This window comes from Eumetopias jubatus, unplaced genomic scaffold (genome assembly GCF_037043125.1).
Source record: "Eumetopias jubatus isolate StellerSeaLion01/CBP00866 unplaced genomic scaffold, mEumJub1_p1.0 scaffold_10, whole genome shotgun sequence".
In the NCBI taxonomy this organism is placed as follows: Eukaryota; Metazoa; Chordata; class Mammalia; order Carnivora; family Otariidae; genus Eumetopias; species Eumetopias jubatus.
In genome coordinates, this window is record NW_028274816.1 from 59,063,009 (window position 1) to 59,086,222 (window position 23,214).

The 23,214-nt window shown below is 47.5% G+C and overlaps 1 protein-coding gene across 4 annotated transcripts; it reads left to right on the forward strand.

Annotated features, from left to right (window-relative positions):
- Positions 1-536: 536 nt before the first annotated feature.
- On the forward strand, positions 537-21,359 carry LOC114203821 (myeloid cell surface antigen CD33-like). Of its 4 annotated transcripts, XR_015769198.1 has the most exons (9): positions 537-632; positions 4,646-4,739; positions 12,576-12,959; positions 13,160-13,438; positions 13,666-13,713; positions 14,919-15,015; positions 15,202-15,323; positions 15,442-15,571; positions 20,602-20,689. XR_015769198.1 is itself a non-coding variant. In XM_088027758.1 (7 exons), the coding sequence occupies exons 1-7, from the start codon at positions 624-626 to the stop codon at positions 15,170-15,172; spliced, it is 951 nt and encodes a 316-aa protein (XP_087883884.1). In that variant the 5' UTR covers positions 537-623; the 3' UTR covers positions 15,173-15,228. The 4 variants fall into 4 exon arrangements, 3 of the variants coding, with proteins under 3 accessions (XP_087883884.1, XP_087883883.1, XP_087883882.1); XM_088027758.1 differs by lacking the exons at positions 15,442-15,571; positions 20,602-20,689 and having other exon boundaries at positions 15,133-15,228; XM_088027757.1 differs by lacking the exons at positions 15,442-15,571; positions 20,602-20,689 and having other exon boundaries at positions 15,118-15,225.
- Positions 21,360-23,214: the final 1,855 nt, after the last annotated feature.

A 23,214-nucleotide genomic window follows, 5' to 3' on the forward strand; every position in this document is an offset into this window, starting at 1 on the left:
TCCACCTCCTCGGGGGCCCCCGGGACTACAACTGCTCCCTGGGCATCAGAGATGCACAGAGAAGGGATTCGGGGACATACTTCTTCAGGGTGGAGAGAGGGCCTTATGTGAAATATAGTTACCTACAGAACCAGCTCTCCGTGCGTGTGACGGGTAAGGAGCAGACTCCAGGTGAAGCCACAGGGGAAGGACAGGGGTCCTGGGTCAGAGCGGGATGGGACTCACTTCCCTCCCAGGAAGGGGGTGACCCATGTCAGGACTCAGAGGCAGGAGCTGAACCAAACCCTGAGGCTTCTCTCAGGGCCTCCCCTTGACCCTCCTCCTGATTCCCATGTCTCCCCATCTCCTCACAGCCCTGACCCACACACCTGACATCCTCAAGCCAGGGACCCTGGAGTCTGGCCGCCCCGGGAACCTGACCTGCTCTGTGCCCTGGGCCTGTGAGCGGGGCACGCCCCCCATCTTCTCCTGGACGTCAGTGGCCCTCACCTCCCTGGGCCCCAGGACCCACCTCTCCTCGGTGCTCACCCTCACCCCACGGCCCCAGGACCATGGCACCAACCTCACCTGTCAGGTGTACTTCCCTGCAGCTGGTGTGATGGTGGAAAGGACCATCCAACTCAATGTCACCCGTGAGTACGGGGCCAGGATGCCCAGGTCCCTGAAGGGGTGAGGGAAGGGAAGGCCAGCCTGGGATGCTTCGTGCTTTAGTCCTGGAGGTCTGGCTGAGTGTGGGACCTAGAAGGACTCAAGCCCTGTCCCTCCTTGTTTCTGTGCTTTCTGGGGGCAGGGGGATGCCTACATGTATCTCACTTCACCACACCCCAGTGAAGAGGAAAATCCCTTCTTCCCATCCCAGGTGCCACACAGAACCCAACAACTGGTGTCTACCTAAGACACACCACAGGTAGGTGTGTCTCCTCCCAGGGTATAGAGAGTGGGGCTTTTCAAGGCTCAGCCAGAGTCGGGTCCCTGCCTCTTTCTAAACTCACCCAGTTACCAGGACCCCCTGTGTGTGAACTCAGTGTTTCCTCCCCCTCCCCAGGCCCCATGGCCCTGTGAGCAGCTGTCCCCATTGGCCCCCCTCCCCCCACTTCTGCACACACACCCCACCCGTATCAGGAGAAGAGGAGAACAGGGCAACATGCACCCTGAAGACCTGCCCCTTATCATGCATCTCCTGATGACTCCTCCTGGCCCGTCTTTTATTCTCCCTAATAATTGCTTATTTATGTACTTCTGAACAGGTAATATATTCACATAAGCAGACTTTCAAAATGCACAGCAGAATCTGTCTTCAGATACCCAGTCGCCTCCTGGGAAGTGACCCGTGTCCATAGATTGCTCTGAGCCTTAGTGTGTTTGCCTAGAGGATCTGAGGGTCCTCTGATATCAATAGTGCAGACTGCCCTCCATCTTCTCCTAGACTGTGCAGTATTCCTCCCTGTGGATGGCTTATGATTCTGTGTGTGTCTTCTTCTCATGGGAAATCATGACATTCATTTTATTCTACTAACAGAAACACTGCAGCACTGCAATCCATAGTCTTGCATCTCATTCTGTATGTGTGTGTGTGTTTATGTCTGTGGGATACATTCCTAAAACCAAAATAGCTCGAACGCAGGTTCTTTGAAATCTTGAGAGATGGGACCAAATTTTCTCCACAGAGGATGGACAAGTTTATGTTCCCAACAGTCAGGGCTCAAAGTGTATGTTTTCACCAAGCCTGCATGGGATGAATGTTCTGATCTTTGCCAGTACCAGGTGGCAACTGCTATCTCCATCCAGTATTTTTTATGTAAATGCAGTATTATTTCCTTGAGGAAAAATTCACCTAAAGTTAACTTTGCCATTTTAACCATTTCAAAGTGCAAAACATGTGGTTCTCAGGACATTCACAGTGTTGTAGGACCATCACCACTACCTGACTCCATCCACCGTGCATTGTCATCACCTGCCTCTTAGGCAGTAAGTCCCCATTCCCCCTCCTCCTGAACCCTGCAACCACGAATCTGCCTTCTGTCTCTGTGGATTTGCCTACTGGGGATATGTCAACTAAATGAAGTCCTACAGACTATGGTCTTATGCGTCTGGCTTCTTTCATTTTACCAAAACGTTTTCAAGGGCCATCCATAGGGCATGTATGAGTACTAATTCCTTTTTGTCTGGATACTATTCTATTGTATGGATGCACCATATTCTATCCACTGATCGGGTGATGGACATATGGGTGGTTTCTGTTCGGGGCTATGATAATGCTACTGTGAACACTGAAGGACATGTTTTTGTTTGAACGTTCTTTTCAGTATTTGGGAGCATATGTCGAGGAGTGAAAATGCAGGGTCAAAGGCTAGTTTCTTATTTATTTATTTATTTGTTTGTTGTTATGTTAATCACCATACATTACATCATTAGTTTTTGATGTAGTGTTCCATGATTCATTGTTTGTGCATAACACCCAGTGCTCCACGCAGAATGTGCCGTCTTTAATGCCCATCACCAGGCTAACCCATCCCCCCACCCCCCTCCCCTCTAGAACCCTCAGTTTGTTTTTCAGAGTCCATCGTCTCTCATGGTTCGTCTCCCCCTCCGACTTACTCCCCTTCATTCTTCCCCTCCTGCTATCTTCTTCTTCTTTTATTTTCTTAACATATATTGCATTACTTGTTTCAGAGGTACAGACCTGTGATTCAACAGTCTTGCACAATTCACAGCGCTCACCATAGCACATACCCTCCCCAATGTCTATCACCCAGCCACCCCATCCCTCCCACCCCCTACCAGTCCAGCAACCCTCAGTTTGTTTCCTGAGATTAAGAATTCCTCATATCAGTGAGGTCATGTGATACATGTCTTTCTCTGATTGACTTATTTGACTCAGCATAACACCCTCCAGTTGCATCCACATCGTTGCAAATGGCAAGATCTCATTCCTTTTGATGGCTGCATAATATTCCATTGTGTATATATACCACCTCTTCTTTATCCATTCATCTGTCGATGGACATCTCGGCTCTTTCCACAGTTTGGCTATGGTGGACATTGCTGCTATAAACATTGGGATGCATGTACCCCTTCGGATCCCTACATTTGTATCTTTGGGGTAAATACCCAGTAGTGCAATTCCTGGATCGTATGGTAGCTCTATTTTATACTGTTTGAGGAACCTCCATACTGTTTCCCAGAGTGGTTGCACCAGTTTGCATTCCCACCAACAGTGTAGGAGGGTTCCCCTTTCTCCACATCCCCGCCAACATCTGTCGTTTCCTGACTTGTTAATTTTAGCTATTCTGACGGGTGTGAGGTGGTATCTTATTGAGGTTTTGATTTGGATTTCCCTGATGCCGAGCGATGTTGAGCACTTTTTCATGTGTCTGTTGGCCATTTGGATGTCTTCTTTGGAAAAATGTCTGTCCATGTCTTCTGCCCATTTCTTGATTGGATTATTTGTTCTTTGGGTGTTGAGTTTGATAAGTTCTTTATAGATTTTGGATACTAGCCCTTTATCTGATATGTCATTTGCAAATATTTTCTCCCATTCTGTCGGTTGTCTTTTGGTTTTGTGGACTGTTTCTTTTGCTGTGCAAAAGCTTTTTATCTTGATGAAATCCCAATAGTTCATTTTTGCCCTTGCTTCCCTTGCCTTTGGCGATGTTTCTAGGAAGAAGTTGCTGCAGCAGAGGTTGAAGAGGTTCCTGCCTGTGTTCTCCTTTAGGATTTTGACGGACTCCTGTCTCATGTTTAGGTCTTTCAACCATTTGGAGTCTATTTTTGTGTGTGGTGTAAGCAAATGGTCCAGTTTCATTCTTCTGCATGTGGCTGTCCAATTGTCCCAACACCATTTGTTGAAGAGACTGTCTTTTTTTCCATTGGACATTCTTTCCTGCTTTGTCAAAGATGAGTTGACCGTAGAGTTGAGGGTCCATTTCTGGGCTCTCTATTCTGTTCCATTGATCTATGTGTGTGTTTTTGCGCCAGTACCATCAAAGGCTAGTTTCTATGTTTTAACTTTTTGAGGATAATGCCAGACTCTTTCCCACAGCGGCAGCACCATATTATACTCCCACCAGCAGTGTGTGAGGGTTTCCATTTCTACACATTCTTCCCAACATTGTTATTTTCCTTTTCAAAATAATTATAGCCTACCAGTGGGTGTGAGGGAATATCTCAGTGGGGTCTGGCTTGCATTTACATAATGACTAATGTTCATTTTTACATGGACATATTTGTCATTGATATGTCTTCTCTGGAGAAACTTTTTAAGTCTTTTGCCCATTTTTAAAGTGGATTGATTGCCTTTTTGTGGTTGAGTTGTAAGTGTTCTTTATATATACTGGATACTATCCCCTTATCAGATCTGTGACTGGCAAATATTTCTTCCCAATACGTAGGTTGCCTTCTTACATTCTAAATAGCATCAAACGAACAAGAGGATTCATTCTGATGAAGTCCAGCTTAGGCATATTTGTCCAGTACTACTGCTGGAAGGGCAGTGTATGAGGTGGCATGAGGCCCCAGCACAGGTGGTCCCACACCCAGTGAGGCAGGAAGGCTTGAAGAACCAGTGTCCAGAGCCCCACTGGGAGTCAAGGACACAGGGTTGCATTCAAGCACATGAATCTGTCCTTGTCCAATTTCCCTACAGGAAAATCAGGGCCTGTGGCAGAATTGGTTTCGGTGGCCATTGGGGAAGCTGCTGTCAAGATCCTGTTCCTCTTCCTCTGCCTCATCATCCTCATGTGAGCACTGCCCCAGGGGAAGGGGAGGGACGGGGAGGGTGGGGCATGTGGCTAAGTCCCAGAACCAGTGCAGGAGGGACTGAACAGGCTGAGAATGGGGCAGGTGGGAAGCCTACCAGGTGTGAGGATTCCACCCTGTGTCCACGATGAGATGTGCCTGCTGAGCTCAAGGTGATCTGTGAGGCCAGACCTGCCCTCTCCCTGCTCAGTCAGCCCTCTAACCCCTTAACTGGGAAATCGGGTGAGTGAGTTCATCCTGCACACCCATGATTAGACTGAAAGACCCTGGTCTCTTCTCTCAGAGGGAGGTTCCTCAGGAAGGAGACAGCCAGGCCTGCAGGGGACCTGGCGGAGGCAAACATGGCCCCCTAGTTAATCCCTCAGGTGAGTGATGTGGGCAGCTCACCACCCAAGATCCCACCAACACCGCCCCCAGGATGGCCCCAGGATTGCTCCACTCAGCACGGCCAATGTTGAGCTACCTCATTCCTCCCGAACCTACCTCCCTGCTGAATTTCTCTCACGTGGTTGACATGGCTCCCATCTCTAGACCAGAACCGCGGTGTAGTCTCCACTGTGACCTCCCTCCCTTCTGCTTGATCCAGTACCTCACTCTGTCTTGTCCTTCCTTCCTCCTAAGCTCATCCTGATGCCAGTCTCCTCCCCCTCCTGACCCTGCTTGTTCCTGTGGCCTCCTGTCTTCCCTGGGCCTCTAACCCACCAGCCTCCTGCCTCCCCTTCTCTCCTCAACTCACTGAGTCTTGGGAGAGCAATATCATCCACTTCTCCACAGCATGAACAGCTATGATTCCTCTTCAGAGTCAAGACTGAGGTACAAAAAGGCTAGATTTGAAGGCCTGGCATGGTCCATTCCCCGCTAGACCCTCCATGAGATCTTTACCTCTCCCTGCATCTTGCAACATCTCCACACCCAACTGGGTTAGGGTTTTCCTGATCTGAGACTTTGCATGTGCCTTTCCCTCTCCTGAAGTGCCCTTTCCTCCCCAATCCTGCATCTCCAAGTCCTAATCATCTTCAGGCTCAGTCTTAAAAGCCACCCAGCTCTTTGTGTGTGTGTGTGTGTGTGTGTGAGAGAGAGAGAGAGAGAGAGAGAGAGAGAGAGAGAGAGACATGATTTTGAGTCAACTTGTACTCAGTTATTAACAGACTCTTTCAACAAGTACTATTGAACACCTACTATATGCCACCTAGTTTTGTTTTGGGGTGCATCAGTGAACACAGAAAAATCTCTGTCATCAAGAACCTGTCATTCTGGAGACAAGAAATCAAGAGAAATAAATAAGAAATAATATTAGAGCACTTTGGGTAGAATATGTGTTTGCAGAAAAACCATGCAGACTGAGGAACACGTGACATACTGGGGACCATGCTCTGTAACCAAGAGTTGAGGAGGTGACATTTGAGCAAAGACTTGAAGGCAGGTGGCAAAGCAGGTCCTATATTTGCCTGAGAGAAAATTATCCCAGGAAATGGAAAATGGGGAAAGGCAAGTGAAGTAACTCTGAGACAGGAGGAGGGCTGGTGTGGAAACCAGAGGCTGAGGTTGAGAGCACAAGAATGCAAGTTGGGGATGCTGGGATGATGGTGCTGATCTGGTGGGGGTGCAGACCCTGTGGGATGGGGGTGCAGACCCCATGGGATGCAGACCCCAAGGGTGTGGAGACCTTGAGGAAGTGGAGACCTCATGGGGGTGGAGACCCAGTGGTAGGAGTGCGGATACCATAGGGATGCAGACATTTTCCTGGTGCAGACCATGTGAGCCTTGCAGAAAATGCAAGAAATCTGGAAGCCTTTGAGGAGAGCAGAGATATGATTGAATTTTCCCTTCAGTAGGATCCCCATGGCTGATCTGCTCAGGACCAGCCAGAGTGGGTCCATGACAGCAAGACAGAGATGGGGAAGTGCACTGCTGGCTACGTCAGGTGGGACATGATGCTGGATCCAACCAGAGAAAGTGGGGACTTATTTTTGGATATATTATGAAGATAAACTGAGCAGGATATTCCAATGGATGTGGGGAGTGGGGGAAAGAGAGGAGAAAGAATGATGCCCAGTGTCTTCCCTGAGCATCTGGCAGGATGGAGTCAAGGACTTTAGAGATGCTCATTCTGAGAATGTCAGGGATGGAGCAGGCTGCGACTGCCTGGAATCAGCAGAGGGGTCCAGGCGGGAGATATTAAATCCTGCAGCTCCTGGAAGGGGATAATCGATAGGGAGGAAAGGGACAGACTGCACATAGAAAAATAGAGGCACTTGGAGAGACGTTTGTCACTGGGGACCCAAGAATGGCAGATTTGACAAAAGGGGCAGGAAAGGGGTGAAGATGTGGTTGGAGCAAGTTCAGGAGATTCAGGGGAGATGGCAGAAGGGGTACAGACAACGTTGTGAAGACTTTGCTGCAAAGAGGAACAGAGCAAGGGTCTGGAGATGCAGGTTGTTCCCTGTCCTTCCCTGCATTCCTCCTGGAAGGGGCATCTCTGATTTCCCGCCCGCCCATATTAGCTTCCTGGGGCCCTTGTAACAAATGCCACACTCCTGGGGTCTTAAAACAAAGAAATGTAAGCTCTCACAGGAAGGTCAGAAAGCTGTGTTAGGAAGGAGACACATTGTTTCCCACTACTGGGAGATCTTCCTGGGCACCCTGTAACACAAGAGGGGTGAATCAGAGGAAAGTATACAAATGTATTTCATATGAGATCTATGTGGCACAGGAGCCTTCATAAGGAAATGAAGACCCGAATAAACAGTTAAACCTGAGGGGGTTTTCCTAGATTTGGTGAAGAGTGAAAAGTTGGAGTCACACCTGGGAGAACAAAGGGTTTGACTGTGGGTAGTAACTGGAGGGGCTTGATGAGACCTGCTTGACGGATCCTTCTCTGGGTCCACCTGTCATCAGACACGTGATGCTCCATTCCTCTGGGCAGAGGGAGGGAAAAGTCACAAGGTCCTTCCTCCACCTGCCATTTCTCAAAATCCTTCAGCCTGAAAGGGTCACGATGCCAAGGTGACACATCTTGGGGGCCATGTCCTAAACCCCAGAATCCAAAGCAGCTTTGCTGCACAGAAATCAAGAGTGGTTGAGCTCCATGATCTCCAGAGGCTCAAGGAGAGAATCCTTCTCCTGCTTCTTGCTCGTGATGGTGGCTGCCAGCATTCCTTAACCTGGGGTGTCACTGCTCCACTCTGGGTCTGTGATCATGTTACTTAATGCTGCTCTGTGTGCGGGAAGTCACCCTCTGCTTCCCCTTTAGAAGGACACTCTGATAGACTTAGGACCCAACCCAGATAATTTAGGATGATCCCCACAGTCCAGATCTGTAACTTCATCCCATCTGCAAAGACCCTGCTTCCTGTAAGGTAACATCTAGTTTCCAGAGATTAAGACCTGGGTATGTTTGGGGTCATTATTCAGCCCACTGCTCGGCCCAAGGGATTTTTCCATCCCTATATGTCCCCATCTGGCCCTCTGACCTTCTTTACTCTGCTCTTCCATGTCTTGATGCACTAGTGGGTCACCTCGGGCATGACACACATCTTGGGGAACAGGGACCTGCAGTTCTGTAAAAGCCACTATCAACAGAACTAAAAGAAAAGTGACAGAGGTAAAATACCTACAAATATGTATCTGATGAAAGAGTTGTATCTAGAATATATCAAGGGCTTTCAAGACAAAGCAATAAGTAAACAAACAAATAAAACCTAATTATATAAAAAAATTGTGTCTCAACAACAAAAAAACAAACAACTGTATTTACAAATTGGCAAAGGATTTGAATAGCTATTTCTCAAAAAGTATCCAAATGACCACTAAGCACATGAAATACTGCTCAACATCTACTATCAGCAAAATGCAGATAACAAACACAATGAGAAACCCCTTCACACTCATTCTGATGGCAATTATGAAAAAAACAAAACGAAACAAAAAGCAGGAAATACCAAGTGTTGGCCTGGATGCAGAGAAAATGGAACTCCTGTGTTTTGCTCTTGAAATTGTAAAATGGTGCATCTGTTGTGAAATTAGTACGGCAGTTCCTCAAAAAATTAAACATAGTATTACCATAGGATCCAGTAATTTCACATCTGGGTATACACCCAAAGGATCCAAGGCAAGCACTTGAATAGATATTTCTACATCCTTGTTCGTGGCAGCATTATTCATAAGCGCTAAAAGGTGGAAACAACCCAAGGGTCTACCAACAGATTAACAGATACACAAAACGTGGTATGTCCATATAATGGCATATTATGCAGTCTTAAAAAGATGGAAAGTTTGACACATTCTACAGCATGGATTGAGCACATTATTCTAAGTGCAATAAGCCATTCACAAAAGGAAAAATCCTAGAAGATTCCAGTTATATCATGTATCTAGAGTAGGCAAATTCATAGACACAGAAAATAGAATGATGGTTGTCAAGCTCAGGGGATGGGTGGGGGACAGGGGGGAATCAAGGGTTATTAACTTAACTGGCACACAATATCAGATTGGGTTGATGAAAAAAGTTGTGGAGATGGACAGTGGTGATGGTTGCACAACAATGGGAATGGGCTTAATGCCACTGACCTGGACAATGGTTAGAGGGTAAAGGTTTTGTTCTGCATATTTTACTCTAGTAAAAACAGAGCAGCCAAAGATTTAAATCAGCCACTTCAGCAAAGAAGGACAATGGATGGCAAATGAGCACATGAAAACATGCTCACCCTCACTTGTGCTGAGGAAATCCCGGAGTAAAACCAGGATGAGATACCAGTGCACACCTCTTGGAAGGGCTGAATAACCCAAGCACAAATAAAAGAAAATTCCTGGTAATGTCAAATTTAGTCAAAACTAAAGAGAATGTGGAGCAACCAGAACTCACCATACACTGTTGGTGGAAACACCAAATGGTACAGCCACTTTGGAGGACAGTTTGGCAGTTTTGTCTCAGTTAAACCTACACCGCTTGTGGGACCGAGCAACTCGATGCCTAGATACTTACCTAGTAGAAATAAAAACACGTTCCCACAGAAGCCTGCCTGTGAATATTGACAGTTCCTTTATTCATAGCCACCCCAAACCTAGAAACAACTCCAATGGTCTCCTAGGGATGGTGTATATAACATAACGGTACAGAGAAACAGTGAAGTACCAGCAGCAAGTACAGGAAAAAATTATTGGCATACATAACCAACAATATTGAGGGCCCTCTAATGCAGTATGCCAAGTGAATGAAGCCAGACTTTGAAGGCTACTCTTGGTATAATTCCGATTCTGTGACATTCAGTAAACAACAGAACTATAGGGATGGAGAATAGACCAGCATTTTTGCAGAGGTTATGGTTGGAGGGAGGGTTTGGCCACCAAGGGACAGGAGGAAAAACATTTTGGGGAATGGTACTCACCAGTCTCTTAACCGTGGCTATGGTTACATAATTCTATACATCCATCAAACTTCACAGAATTGTAGGTAATAACAAGTGAATCTCACTATGTGTAATTAGAATAAATTAATAATTTAAGAACACATTGAGAAACCACCACCCTTCTGCTAAAATTGCTAAAATTTAGAAGGCTGTCAATATCAAGTGTTAAGAAGACTGTGGAGGTACTGGCATTCTGGAACATTGTAGATAGGAGTGGTAAAGGTTCAATCCATTTTGGAGAGTAGTTTAGCAATTCCCGTTAGTGTGAAATATGCAGTTACTCTTTGACCCAACAATTATACTCTTGTGGAGGGATCTTCTTTCTTCTTTAGCATTTTTATGTCTATTTTTTAATTGAAGTATGGTTGACACAATCTTATGTTAGTTTCACAATTATACTTCTTGTATATACTCATGAGGATGGAAATACGCCCATAAAAATTTCACTTTCATATAGCCAAAACTTGAAAATTTCAAATGTCTCTCAATAGGTGAATAAATAAAAGATTATAATATACGCATATCATGGAATAATACTTAGTAATCATATATTATGAACTACAAATTCAACGTGGATCAATTTCAAAAGGAGTATGCTAAGTGAGAGAATCCAGAACACACAAATGAGTACATTTCTAGGAAATTCTCAAATAGGCCAAATTAATTCACCATGACAGAGACGAGATCAATGGTTACCTGGGGCTGGAGGTGCCAGTGATGAGCTGCAAAGAGATTCCAGAAACACGTTTGGGTTGGTGGTTATGTTCTATGTCTCCATTGTGGTGGTATACATTTGTCATAAGTTGTAGAAATGCACACTTCAAGTGGTATCTTATAAAAAGTACAAAGTTCATTAAAGAAACATCATGCGAACTCACAGAACCTTCCAGTCCATGAAAATGGTATAACTCTCTTTACTGTAAAGCCATCGCCTTGGGTTTTCTGTTATGTGCCACAATCCTACATTTTGAATAACCTAGAATAAGGTGTGATTTCACTTACTGCAGACTCAATTCTTCCTTTATCAGATGAGGTGCAAAATAGCTCTATGTTAGTAATGTTTAAGGAACACTTCTTTAGATACTACTGTGTTTGGAAGGTTTTACAACTGTATGATGGCAAATGCAATTATATATTTATATTGTATATATAGGCATCAACGATTTGCCAGGTGCTGCTCCACAGAGTGAGATGGAAAATCACATGGGCAGAACCTGCGATTTTAATTGCAGCTGCATATTCATTCCACTTATGTTTTCTGCAGTGACATGTGTTTTGAGCCACGTTTCACCTTGAGAACCTGATTTTTTACATCACAGGAAATGCTAATTTCTATGACGAGGAACTAAAAAAACTGCTTCAGTCCATGCACCGCTATATAGACAGCATTTGTGGAAAAGATTTTCCACTAGCTCATGAACACCGTTCTCCCTTCTCTTTTACGTGAAGATACTACACAGTTTTCATTTTGGAGATGCCTTTGAAACTTCATGAATCAACATAATAGAAGTAAAAGAAGAAAGGACCCATCCTTGTATATTTAGAAAATATCCAGTAGGCCCGCAGACACATCTAAAAAGTCCTGGTGTCTGCAGTTCGTGAAACTCACAGGGACAAAGCGAAAGTGCAGTGTGTCTATGGAGGAAGTGGTGCCCTTGGTGGGGACCATGTCAAGGGATGGACCAGGCCAGGCCCAGCTGTCTTGTCTCCAGTTCAGCCAACATAGATGTTCACTAAGTATTTGGAGAATGAATTAATCAATGAATCAATGAATCAATGGCTCCTGCCTTCTCTTCACCCAGGATCCCTTCTCTTCTTCTGTCCCAGAGGCTCACACAGACCTAAAGCATCCTCTACCTTGCAGGACAGAACACCTGAGGGTCTAGATGAGGCTGTGACCTTCCAGGTCTAGCCAGGAGTTGACTAGCTCCCTGGTGTAGACGATGCTGCTCAGACAAGCCCCTCAGGTGGGAAGACCTTGGGAGATCCACTGTGTCTCGTGCCTCACATGTCCTCAGAGGTCCTGGTCCAGTCTCCGGTGCCAGAGGGAGGTGCCGAGATGGGGGGCAGGACACGGGGTCTGCTGCTGGTCTCTCCTACCTGGATGGGGCTCCCTGGTCTCTGGCCAAGGGTGTGGCTGCTGTGCATAGAGAGAGGGGGAGCCCCGGCGCCGCATCTCCTCTTCTGTGAACCGCAAGGCCTTGTGCTCCTCCCCAGCTTCCTGTAGGTCCCCCTCGGCCTCCCTCCCTCGGCCTTCCTCTTCTACTTCACTCACGGGAAGCCCATACACGCCCCATCTTAAAGATGTTGCTGCCGCCGTTTTTTCTGCCCCTGCTGTGGGCAGGTGAGTGGGCCGGGGGTGGGGGGGCAGGCGGGCGGGGGCTGTTGCTGACCCTCGATTCCCCACAGGGTCCCTGGCTCAGCGTTCAAGATACTGGCTGAAAGTGCCGGCGTCCCTGACGGTGCAGGAGGGCCTGTGTGTGCATGTGCCCTGCAGCTTCTCCTACCCCAAACGCGAATACACTGACGGTGACCCAACTTATGGCTACTGGTTCCAGGAAGGGAGTGATTACAGCCAGCATGTTCTAGTGGCCACAAACAACCCAGATCGAGAAGTGCAGGAGGAGACCCAGGGCCGATTCCACCTCCTCGGGGGCCCCCGGGACTACAACTGCTCCCTGGGCATCAGAGATGCACAGAGAAGGGACTCGGGGACATACTTCTTCAGGGTGGAGAGAGGGCCTTATGTGAAATATAGTTACCTACAGAACCAGCTCTCCGTGCGTGTGACGGGTAAGGAGCAGCCTCCAGGTGAAGCCACAGGGGAAGGACAGGGGTCCTGGGTCAGAGCGGGATGGGACTCACTTCCCTCCCAGGAAGGGGGTGACCCATGTCAGGACTCAGAGGCAGGAGCTGAACCAAACCCTGAGGCTTCTCTCAGGGCCTCCCCTTGACCCTCCTCCTGATTCCCATGTCTCCCCATCTCCTCACAGCCCTGACCCACACACCTGACATCCTCAAGCCAGGGACCCTGGAGTCTGGCCGCCCCGGGAACCTGACCTGCTCTGTGCCCTGGGCCTGTGAGTGGGGCACGCCCCCCATCTTCTCCTGGACGTCAGTGGCCCTCACCTCCCTGGGCCCCAGGACCCACCTCTCCTCGGTGCTCACCCTCACCCCACGGCCCCAGGACCATGGCACCAACCTCACCTGTCAGGTGTACTTCCCTGCAGCTGGTGTGATGGTGGAAAGGACCATCCAACTCAATGTCACCTGTGAGTACGGGGCCAGGATGCCCAGGTCCCTGAAGGGGTGAGGGAAGGGAAGGCCTGCCTGGGATGCTTCGTGCTTTAGTCCTGGAGGTCTGGCTGAGTATGGGACCTAGAAGGACTCAAGCCCTGTCCCTCCTTGTTTCTGTGCTTTCTGGGGGCAGGGGGATGCCTACATGTATCTCACATCACCCCGCCCCACTGAAGAGGAAAATCCCCTCTTCCCCTCCCAGGTGCCACACAGAACCCAACAACAGGTGTCTGCCTGGGACACAGACCAGGTAGGAAGGAGCCTCCCATCCATGGGTCATTGACTGGCCAGGGTATCTGTCAGATTGTGTCCAAGTGGGACTTGAGACTCAACGGGTGGAGGTGTGTTGGGGGGCTGTGGTTAGACATGAGAAGCCCCCTCAGCCCTCCTCTCCCATACCCTCTCTGTGGTCTTGCCAGGGTGACCTGCAGTTTTCTCCCCATGATCTTGATTATGTTCTTTATCTTCCTCTGGTCTCTGAAGGCCTGAGGCATTTTTAGTAACCTTTATTTTTAGAAGGGGAGTTTTAGGTTCTAGGCAAAATTGAGCTGAAGGTAGAGAGATTTCCCCAAAAGGCCTGCTTTTACATGCATAGCCTCTTCACTATCAACATCCCCCATCAGAGGGTACCTTTGTTACAATAAAACTTACATGGGCATGCGTTTATCACTAACAGTCCATAGTTGACATCAGGGTTCATTCTTGGTATTGTACCTTCTATGGATTGGACAATTTATAATGACATGTATCCAACTAGTGGTATCATGCAGAGTAGTTTTACTGCCCCAAAATGTCTCTGGGCCTTGACCTCTCTCTGAGCCCAGCCTTACCCCCACTGCTCTATTCCCATTGGTAATGACATCTGGCCCCCATCTGGACAGTGAGCCCCATTAGGATTCTTTCAGTGCCCACCATATAGCTGATAGGTGATGCCCAGAGACACATCCCTCACTCTGGGTGTTGTGCTCCCAGGAGGCATGGCCAGGAAGGACAAGGAGAGCTGAAGGTCTGAGAATATCACTGCTTCCACCTGCTTCTGGAAGCACAAAAGACCACTTTGACCCTGAGTGATAGGGCCAGTGGAGGCCAGGAGAGGAGATTCAGACAACCTCCCTGGAAGGAAGGAGGGACTTTCTGTGTCCCACAGAGCTCTGTGCATACGTCTCTCTTTCTGGAGTGCCCACGAGGCCCAGAGTCTCTTGGTCCTGCTGCAGCCAGGTCTGGAGTCTGTTGCAGAGAGACCATGTATGGGAAAGAACCTGGGTCCTAGATGAGATGGCGTTTGCTGCACAGGGTGCAGGGGCCAGACTGTGTGGATAGAAGGTGTCACATAGACCATGTCCTTCTGGTCCTGCAATGGGTGGGAGACCTTCAGGGCTGAACCCTGGATGGGAGGGGAAGGACACTGCTCTGCTCATCAAGATTGGAGTTCACCCCAAGTGTCTCTGTCTACAGGGAAACGGGGGATCTGGTCAGGAGTGGTGCTAGGTGCCATTGCGGGAGCTGGTATCACCACACTCTTCGCTCTCTGCCTCTGCCTTATCTTCTTTGGGTGAGCTGGGTGGGTATGTGGGAGTGGGGGGAAGTGGAACTTGCAGGGGTTGTGAGGTCCTGGAGCAAGGGCAAAGGGTGCCAGGTATGCATGTGTTCCCAGCCCTGGTCCCAACAGTCTAGGAGCATGGGGACCTTGTTACAAAGCCTTGATATGAAGGCTCGCCCCACCCTCAACCTGCCTCAGAAGAGTAACCCTATGTCAGAGACTCTGGTGTCTCCGTCAGAGTGAAGAGCTGCAGGAAGAGAGCATCCCGGAGAGCAGTGGGCGTGGACGGCATCCACCCGATAGTAAAGCCAGCTCCCTTGGTGAGTGACGTGGGTGTCCTGGCGTCCAGACTCTCTTCCGCATCTCCTGGGGTGGCCATGCTCCATTCAGCATGTCCAGAAATGAGCTCATCACCTTCCTGCTTGTTTGAAAATATAGGTTTTATTATTCAGGTGTCTGAGGCCAACAGATCAGGAGGTGATTGCCATTGAGAAGGCACTCTGTTTCTCACAGTTCCCAGGAGGAGAGGCACACCACCCCACACAGGACCACATGGGGCAGGGCTAAGGTGGGTCAGGAGGCAGAGGGGGCAAAGGGAGACATGGGTAGGGCCTTTATTGCAGTTTCCACAGGAAAGGCACGGTGAGACAGTGTAAGCAGATTCAGGATTGGCTAGTTTGAATCATTTCAGCACGCTCTGGGGTGTTGGGGCGTCCCTAGTTGTTTGGCGCCTGGCCCTGGGGCGATTAGGCAGAGGAATAGTGGCCCAGAATGTAAGGAGGGGTTGGAGTGTGAGCTTTGGACGGATTGGTTTGCGTGTGAAGGGCATGCTTGCAAGCAAGTCCACCATCTCTAGAGATTGGCTAGTTCTGGCCGGGACAGTTCCTCTAAGGTTAGCAAGGCCCCAGATGTCAAAGTCTCAGAAACATGTGGTGAATGCACTCCTAAGCATATTCTTCCTGCTGGTTGTCCACCTCCCTGATGACACTTGTGTTCCTGACACTCCACCGGAGACCCGACCCTGTCCTGCCCCAGCCTTGCACTTCCTGCACCAATATGCTGCAGAGCACGTCTGTTCTTTTCAGTACAGCATAATGCAACCCCTCCCTTTGAGCTGAGCTCCCCTCTTAGTCCTTACCCTGCCGCAGCCCTCTCACCTCTCCTCCATGAAGACCCTTGTCCCATATGCCCAAGTCTGAAAAGCACTCCTCCCCCACACTGCCGGAAGTCGGGTGCCCAAACAACTTGGTCTGGCATTTGGGGCAGGAAGCCCAGAGTCACCTTCAATGCTGCAATCCCCCTGCACCGCCTGCTCACTCGCCTCAAGCAGAGTGAGCTTTTTGCATCTCAGAATCGTTGCTTGGCGTGAGCTCCTTCTCGTGTGCCTATGTCATCCTGCCCTAGTCCTGCTCATTTCCGAGCTCTGACTGGCGTTTATTTATTGAAAACTCTGACTAAGGGGGCGCCTGGGTGGCTCAATCAGTTAAACATCCGACTCTTGATCTTGGCTCGGGTCTTGATCTCAGGGTTATGAGCTCAAGCCCCACGCTGGGCTCCATGCTGGATGTGGAGCCTACTTAAAAAAACAATCAATCCATCCATCAGTCAATCTCTGACTAAGGTGGACACCACTGAGGTTTCTGAGCGCATGATCTGCAGTCACCGTGCATGCATTCATTCCTTTCTCAAATATCTCCCACTTGTTGATTGTTCTGGGTGCTTGGGTAAAATCTGTGTTTTTACAAACGCACATGTTACAAATATAAAATGTCCCTGAGGTCAAGGACTTACGTTTATTGCTGGATGGGGTGGGGGAGAGGAGTTGAAAACAGTGAAAAGATAAGTAGCAAAAATATGCAAGAAATTGATAGGAAATGGTGCTTTGGTGGGGAGTTAGATGGGAGAATGAGGGATGACAGTCCTGGGGCTGGAGTCTTTGAGAAAACACCCGCCAGAGCCAAAGTGAAGGAGTGTAGTGTGAGCCCTGAGAGTATCACTAAGGCTCTATCTAAGCAGGGCTTGGGGGCTTCTGAGGTTGGGGCATGCTTGATGTGTGGGAGAAACAGCAAGTTGGACAGTGTGCCTAAAGCAGAGCCGTGTGGGTGTGGGCAGTGGGTAATGGTGGGTAAGAAATGAAGATGGAGAGGCATGGGGGCTGCAATTCATCATAATTACCTATGTATTGGGAGAAGAGTGACAGTGTAAGGGAAACCACACAGAACTACTATTTCTGACACTTTTGGACACCAAATGTGTGTGTGGTTTTCCCCACACCAAATAATTCTGACACCAGCTGGGTGTCCTATAATTCAACTTAATTCTGACACTATCTACCTGGAGCTAGCATCAGATCCCACAGGTGATGGGCTCAGTCCCACAAGGCTGTCCCACTCCACCTTCAGATGCCAATCACAAGCCTGGGTCATCACCTGTGCTTCTGACCAACTAACTGACTGTAAATTGGTGGTTCCCACAAGCCCCCTCCTCAGTTTTAATTAATTGGTCACAGCGGCCCACAGAACTCGGGAAGGCAGTTTACTTACTTTGTACCATTACCATCACACCATAAAAGGATGTGATGAAAGATACAGATCACCATCCAGATGGAAGAGATGCATGGAGCTTCCATCCCCTTTCCAGGTGTGCCCATCCTCCCAGCCCCTCCACATGTTCACCAATCCAGAAGCTCCCTAACCAACCCCCCCCAACCCTGTACTATTGTTATTTTTATGGAGGCCTCCTCACATAGACATGATAGATCATTACCTCCATTTTCAGCTCCTCTTCCCTTCCTGGAGAATGAGGACATGGGCTGAAACTTCCAAGCTTCTAACCATGGCTTGGCCTTTCTGTGACCAGCCCCCATCCAGGAGCCCACCAAGATTTACGTCATTAGAACAAAAGATGCTGCTGTTGTCCAGGAAATTCCAAGGGATTTAGGAGCTCTGTGTCAGGAACCAGGGTCAAAGATCAAACATTAGAACAGAAGATGCTCCTAGCATTCTTCTCACTTAGGAAATTATAAGGGTTTTAGGAAATCTGTGCAGGATTTATTATATATATATGCTCCTTGTCCAATGTGGGGCTTGAACTCATGACCTTGATATCAAGAGTCTCATGCTCTATTGACTGAACCAGCTGGGTTCCCCAAGCTGATGCTCTTTTTAATGGGATCACTCTGGCTGCTGCACTGAGAATGCCTATAGCAGGTTAGGGCAGAAAAGAGGAGACAAGATAAGGAAGACACTGAAATAATCCAGGCAAGAGATAAAGCAGACTGTATCAGTTTGCTAGGGCTCCCATAACAAGATACCATAGATGGAGTGGTTTAAACTACAGAAACATTTTCAGAAACAATCGTGAAGGCTGGAAGTCCAAGATCAAGGTGCCAGCAGGGTTAGCTTCTTCTGAAAACTCTCCCCTTGGCTTGCAGGTGGCTGCCTTCTCTCCATGTCCTCACCTGGCCTTTTCTCTGTGTACACACATCTCCAGTGTCTGTTCTTCTTATAAGGACATAAGTCATTTTGGGCCCTACCCTAATGTCCTTGTTTAAACTTAATTACCTCTCTAAAGGCCCCATCTCCAAATACAGTCACATTAGATGTTAGAGCTTCAACATATAAGTTCAACATATGGACACAATTCAGTTCCATACGACAGACTTAGTCCTGGGTAACAACGATGAATCAGGATTTGCTAATGTAGTGATAGATTATGTGTGGGATATGAGCAAAGACAGTTCACTGCCTCTACCTAATGGGTGTGAGAGATGCCAAAGATGACTCCATAGATGTCATAGATGTTATAGATGTCCACACATGTTCATAGATGCCAAAGATGACTCCAGTGTGGCTGCCTTGAGCAACATAAGTAAGGGTATCACCAATTCCTGAAATTACCAAAATCACAGGAGTATATTTCCAAGAGGGGATCAAACTTTATTTTGGTTACTACAAGCTTAAGGTGCCTCTGCTCTGAGATGTCCAAATGAAGAAGACAAGTAGATGGCAAGAGTTTGGAGCTCAGGACAAGGATTCAGGTAGGAGGCACAGAGGTTTGGGGGGGCATCCGCATCAAGGTCTGATAGTGGATGAAGCCACAAAGAAGAGGAGAGGTCCACAGAGAGAGCCCTGGGAGAGCCAGAGTTACAAGGTGGAGACGACAAGAAAAACACTGAGAAAAAAGAAATGAGAAAGAAGAGAGTGTAGGGTTGGGTCCTGGTAGCCAAAGGGAGATGAAGCTTCAAAGAGAAGAGAATGTTTATTTGCTTCAAATGCTAGTAAGTCCAGTAAGATAGGTTCTCAGAAATGAATCTTAAATTTAGCAAGCGGTGTCTCAGCTGATCTTGGCAAAAGCAGATCTGGTTGCCTGGGAGAGGAAGTTGACTTGATTGGAGTGAGTTCAAGAGGAAAAATGGGAGGATGAGAAGTGGAAATACTCTTGAAAAATGTTGCCAAAAATCTAGAGAAATTAGTCTGCAGCAGAAAAATGGTCATACTTCTAAATCCCTGTTCTCTGTGTGATAGGAGCATCTTTTGTACTAACAAGGTGATTCTGGGTAAGCTCCTGGATGGAGAGCCAGAAAGACCACCCCATGATTAGAAGCTTGGAATTTTCATCCCTGCCCCACCCCCATTCTCCAGAGAGGGGAGAGAGGCTGGAAATGGAATTAGTGATCAATCATGCCTACATGACGAAGCCTCCATAAAAATCCCAAAGTATGGAGTTCAAGGAACTTCCAAGTTGGTGAACACATGGAGATGCTGGGAGTGCACTGGGAGAGGGTGTGGAAGCTCCCGCCCCCTCCCCACACCTCACCCTATGCATCTCTTCCATTTGGATGTTCATCTGCATTGTGCCTTTTATCACATCCTTTTATAATAAGCTGGTAAACAGTAAGTAAACTGCTTTCCTGAGTTGGGTGAGTCACTCTAGAAAATTAATGGAACCTGAGGTGGGGCTTGTGGCAACCGCTAATTTATAGCCAGTTGGTCAGAAACACAGGTGACAAACTGGACCTCCAACTGACAGGTGAAGTGGGGTGGGGGCAAACTTGTAAGTCTGAGCCCTAATCTATGGGATCTGGTGTTGTCTTTGGGTAGAGAGCGTCAGAATTTAGTTAGAAATGTATGCCACCAAGCTGGTGTTGGAGAATTGCTTGGTGTGCTGAAAACCCCACACATCTAGTGTCAGAGGTGTTGTGAATGTGGTATCAGTGTGAGAATAAAGAAGACACAACCAGAAGACAACTGAGCTTTTCATAAACACCCTCCTGTATATCCCGTGGCAGAGAGACTGAGGTTCAGTTCATGATCAACAGATGTGTGACCTTGGGTAGTACCTAACCTCTCTGAGAACTAGTTTCTCTCTCTGTAAAATAATAATCTTTTCCGCATAGGTCTGAGTGAGTGTTCAATAAAATTTGAAAGCAATCAATAGTGCTATATTTGTTACATAAGAAATGTTTGATAAAAGAATGGGAGAGAGAGCAATGTCCTGTCAGAATCAAATTCACTTCATGGACACTCTCTGCCTTCTCTTCACCCTACCCCAGACCCCCACCACCCTGTTCTGACCCCTTCTTTGCTCTCCATACAGGATTGCCAGCAGGAGTCCAAGTCAGACCTCCCTGCTGACCCCACAAGCTCTGCAGGGGTGCCCCCCACCTTGGAGATGGATCAAGATCTGTATTATGCCTCCATCAGCTTTCACAGGATGAAGGAGGGCACCTATGCAGAATACTCAGAGATCAGGACCCAATGAGGAACCACCTGGAGCATCAGTCTCAGAAGGAGCATCCATACCCTGCAGGAAGGGGGACCCAAAGGCTGATTTTTGGAGAGTTAACATCCCCATAGGCAATGGGTTTACAAACTCTTGAATGTGAATTTCCTGCTATATTGGAACTAAGGCTTTGCAATCAGAGAGGCCTGGGGGGGAATCCACGCTCTTTCATTTATCAACAGTATGACATCAGGCAAGCCACCTTACCCCTCCATGACTCAGTTTCCTGCTTTGCGAAATGAATGTAAGAGGTCCCACCTCACAGGGTTGCCATGAGGAGTAAATAAAAGTGCATATAGAAAACACCCAGCAGAAGTCCTGCCGCACTGTGAGAGTTTGGTGCACACTAGTTCCTTCCCCCTTGAACAGAAAGGTGTTGGTGACATTTCTTCTAGAGCCTGGGTGTGTTCTGTCTGGGACACCAAACCAACAATGTGTCAGTCTCACTTTCAAAACCCTCCCATGTTGTAATCATTTTGCAATGCATACATATATCAGATCATTACATTGTATAACTTAAACTTACACAATGTTATGTGTCAATTATATCTCAGTAAAGCTGGAAAAAATAAGGTGTAGATGCAGGTGTATTACTTAATGATAAATATTATTGAATATTTATCAGAAAAACAAAACTCTCTCCATGGGTCCCTTCCCTGACTTGGCCTCCAGCATCATCCCTCTCCCCTCCTGAATCTTTCCTTTCCATCCTGCCTGCCTCCTACTTGTCTTGTTAGAGGCAAAATCACATATCAACATTTAGGGAATTTCCTAAAACTCAGGGCTAACCACAGTCAAAATACCCCTCCATCTCCTCAGCCTCAAAGACTAATTTACAAGCTTCTAATTTGACATTCCAGGTCAAGGGTCAGGAATTTTTTTTTAAGGGCCAGATAGCAAATATTTTAGGCTTTGCAAGCTGTAAGGACTCTGTAGCAACTACTCAAAACTTTGTGTTTGTAGTGCAAATGCAGCCATAGACATTCTACAAATGAATTAATGTGGCTGTGTTCCAACAAAATTTTATTTGCAAAAGCAGGCTATAGTTTTCTGACCTCTATTCCAGGTTGTTTTCAATTTCTTTTTTTTATTTATTTGAGAGAGAGAATGAGAGAGAGAGAGAGAGCAGGAGAGGGGGGGAGGTCAGAGGGAGAAGCAGACTCCCCGCTGAGCAGGGAGCCCGATGCGGGACTCGATCCTGGGACTCCAGGATCATGACCTGAGCCGAAGGCAGTCGCTTAACCAACTGAGCCACCCAGGTGCCCCCCAGGTTGTTTTCAATTTCACCCAATCTACTTCTGCATCTCCATACCCTAACCTATCAATCCCTCATGTCATTCTCTAAATGCTTGTGCATTCCTCACCATCTTTGTGCATCCACACCATCCCTCCTCCAGGAAGACACATCACCAGGTCATCATCTATCTGGCAACTTCTTATCCTCCAAAATAAATTGAAAAACAGATGTCAGGGTTGAGATGGTTGGTGAAGGCAAGTAAGAAGCTGTAATCTTCCTCCTGAAAAGCCGAATATTTTACTTAAAAATCAGCTTAAATAAAAACAACCCCACATCCGCCAGTAGCACCAAAACCATGACAGGGATAAAGCACAATGCCATAAAATCATAAAATGACTCCTAAAAACAAATGGGAGATTCTGGTGTGGTGTAAAAAAATTGTCTGGGGCCTAACTCTCCCCGCCTTACATCGAAGAAGGACAGCTGTCAGACTTCTGCTTATGATAATGTCAGGCTGGGTGATACGAGCCAACCATCTGTTGAAAACATTAAAAGTTGATGGTTAGACTTCCAATCGAGACAAGTTGTCATCAATAAATTGTTCCCTGCTCCTCCCTCTACTTGCAACTAGAAACACTGTAAATGGTGCAAGAAACAAAGGAGAATTCTGGAATGCAGTAAGAAGAAGGTGAGTTGGGTTAGGACCCCAGAACTCGGGAACTAATACAGAGGGAGAGCATCTCAGTCCTCTCATCCAATAGAGGAAAGACACTCAGACCCATCATTTCTCAAATCGTGACTGAGAAACAGAAGGCAACTAGGTAGGGCCATTTCTTTCCTGGATGGAGGGGAGCCCTTTTGACAATCAGGCAGGCCCAACACCACCAGCAAGGGGGATCAATTGGAGCCAGAAATACGTGTCCAAGAAACACTTACCTTCTCCTTCAGACTTGAGATATCTTCTCTTGCCCTGAGGCACTGGAGCAGGTGGACAGAAATGGAGAAAAAGATCCACGCATACTGTCTAATGTTCCTGACCCTGATCCTAAGTTTTCTTCTTTGTCAAATGGGAAGACTAGCCTCCTCACTTTCAGAAGATGTGTGTGTGTGTGTGTGTGTGTGTGTGTGTGTGTGTGTGTGTGTGATGAAGGAAGCTATTTAAAGGAACAGTACAAAAGGCCAGAAGCAGA

Coding starts and splice junctions, on each gene's coding strand:
- LOC114203821 (XM_088027756.1), top strand. CDS start 12,471: ATGTTGCTGCCGCCGTTTTTTCTGCCCCTGCTGTGGGCAG. Junction 12,511..12,575: donor TCTGCCCCTGCTGTGGGCAG/GTGAGTGGGCCG, acceptor GATTCCCCACAG/GGTCCCTGGCTCAGCGTTCA. Junction 15,016..15,241: donor CTCTGCCTTATCTTCTTTGG/GTGAGCTGGGTG, acceptor TGTCTCCGTCAG/AGTGAAGAGCTGCAGGAAGA.